Source organism: Octodon degus, unplaced genomic scaffold (assembly GCF_000260255.1).
Source record: "Octodon degus isolate 3935 unplaced genomic scaffold, OctDeg1.0 scaffold00043, whole genome shotgun sequence".
Taxonomy (NCBI): domain Eukaryota; kingdom Metazoa; phylum Chordata; class Mammalia; order Rodentia; family Octodontidae; genus Octodon; species Octodon degus.
In genome coordinates, this window is record NW_004524619.1 from 5,517,642 (window position 1) to 5,519,685 (window position 2,044).

The window sequence follows — 2,044 nt, forward strand, 5'->3', positions numbered from 1 at the left end:
TAGGATAGATATATAGTTACATTCTCTTAATGAATAGAATGATTTGTTCTAATGGTGTTTGTAAATAGGATCTCAAGTCCGCATCTTGTTCAGCACTTAACCACTAAGAAGAATATATGCAGTGTGTTATTTGTTGAATCTGTACTTCCAATTTGATTTGAGACTGTCTCATTGCTGTTTATCAATAAAATTTTGAAAAAAAAAGTATGTCTTATTTAAGGTGACGCTACAACTAACTATCACACCTTAGATAAGAACATTTATGATTCATTGAATAGTTTTTAAATCACAAAATATATTTCACTATAAATTTTATGAACTTTCTGTAATTTTAACATTTTGGACATAGGCTTAGTTCTTGTATCTAGTGTGTGTTTCTTATTGTGAGCATATCTCTTTCAGGTTCTTGTTGCTACTTCTTTAACAGGCTTACTGGAAAAACTACAGACCTGCAATGAACTTTTGGAGAAAATTTTGAAAGGACTTAATGCATATCTGGAAAAGAAACGTCTTTTCTTTCCTCGGTATGGTTGATAATCAGCTAGGCTATAATTTGAAGCATTTTCTGGCATCTGATGAATTACCATTAACACTTTTTGTATTTGTATGTTTTCCTCTAGTTTTTTCTTCTTATCCAATGATGAAATGTTAGAAATTTTGTCAGAAACCAAAGATCCACTTAGAGTTCAGCCTCATTTAAAAAAGTGCTTTGAGGGCATTGCTAAGTTGGAGTTCCTTCCCAATTTGGACATTAAAGCCATGTACAGCTCTGAAGGGGAGCGAGTAGAGCTGATTGAACTTATTTCCACGTCTGCAGCCCGAGGTGCTGTAGAAAAGTGGCTCATTCAAGTGGAAGATCTAATGCTCCGAAGCATTCACGATGTGATTGCAGCAGCCAGGCTGGTATGTTTCTCTCGATTCAATGTCTCCCTCACATTCTGCAAGTGCTGTGTTTTAGGAGGCTTTGACTAGGTGTCAGTAAGTTAATACTTAACAATTCATGGTATTTTAAATAATATATCCTTTATTTCTTTGTTACTGACATTGTATTAGCAAGTATTGAAAGTAATATATAATTAAGCATTACGAAGGAAAATATTATGAGAAAATAAGAGATATATTAAGTTAAAATGAACTGGGTATGGTGGCTGGTCCCTGTACTCCTAGCCCTCAGGAGGCTAGGCAGGATCACTGTGAGTTTGAGGCCAGCCTGAAGTGCATAGCAAAACCCTGTTTCAAAAAGGAAGACAACTAGCGCCCTCATCCGCCATGTTTTCAGGCCGAATCGTCTTCCCCGTAAGGAAAGGGCCAGAGGCGCCTGGGCTGACAAGGCAGAGCAGCGGGAAACCCGAGCAATTCTGCCCGGGAGGGAGACCATGGCGTCTAGCAGTAACAGGCTGTCGGGTGTGAATGTCGTGCTGGTGATGGCCTACGGGAGCCTGGTATTTGTACTGCTGTTTATTTTCGTGAAGAGGCAAATAATGTGCTTGCAATGAAATCTAGAAGGGGACCTCATGTACCTGTGGAACACAATGCCCACAAGGACTTGAAAGAGGAAATTGATATTCGACGGTCCAGGGTTCAAGATATCAAGTACGAACTGCAACTCCTTGCAGGTGATGATACAAGTCTGCTACAGCTGGAAACCCAGGGAACTCAAAGTTCCTACAACTATCTGTACAGGATGAAAGCTCTGGATGCCATCCTGCCTCTGAGATCCCATTTCAGGCTGAAGGCCGACATCCTCATTCTTTAATGGGCAAGAATTTCTGCTTCTACTTGTTGCGCGCAGCCTTGCCAGCAAGGAAGACGCGACCACTGGTTGTGTCTGCGCAGCCTTTTATTGCCCTGTTACATTTCTCTTCTCTCTCCCCGAGGCCCCTACTCTTAGCTTATAAGTCTCAGGGCTTCCAATCATGGGGTGCCACGTATGCACTGTCCATTGGTCCAGGTATGCGGAAGCAATGCATTAGCCCAAGCCTTGGCCTTATATGGAGTTGTTTATTACTAGGAGCGCTCACCCCCTGAGAGGGTGGAAGGCGGA

The 2,044-nt window shown here is 41.4% G+C and overlaps 1 protein-coding gene and 1 pseudogene across 9 annotated transcripts in view; both read left to right on the forward strand.

Moving 5' to 3' along the window:
* Dnah12 (dynein axonemal heavy chain 12) overlaps window positions 1-2,044 on the forward strand; it is a 186,845-nt gene that overhangs the window by 77,323 nt on the left and 107,478 nt on the right. For 7 of the 9 annotated variants that reach the window (XR_002821196.1, XM_023715784.1, XM_023715785.1 and 4 more), the window contains exons 21-22: window positions 403-524; window positions 621-903. Coding sequence is in view for 8 of the 9 variants with exons in the window: in XM_023715784.1 (XP_023571552.1) it covers window positions 403-524; window positions 621-903 (405 nt within the window). In the remaining variant the exon portion in view is untranslated. The remainder of the gene's footprint in view (window positions 1-402; window positions 525-620; window positions 904-2,044) is intronic. The other 2 variants (XM_023715791.1, XM_023715790.1) reach the window with 1 other exon arrangement.
* LOC105742225 overlaps window positions 1,354-2,044 on the forward strand; it is a 2,577-nt pseudogene continuing 1,886 nt past the window's right edge.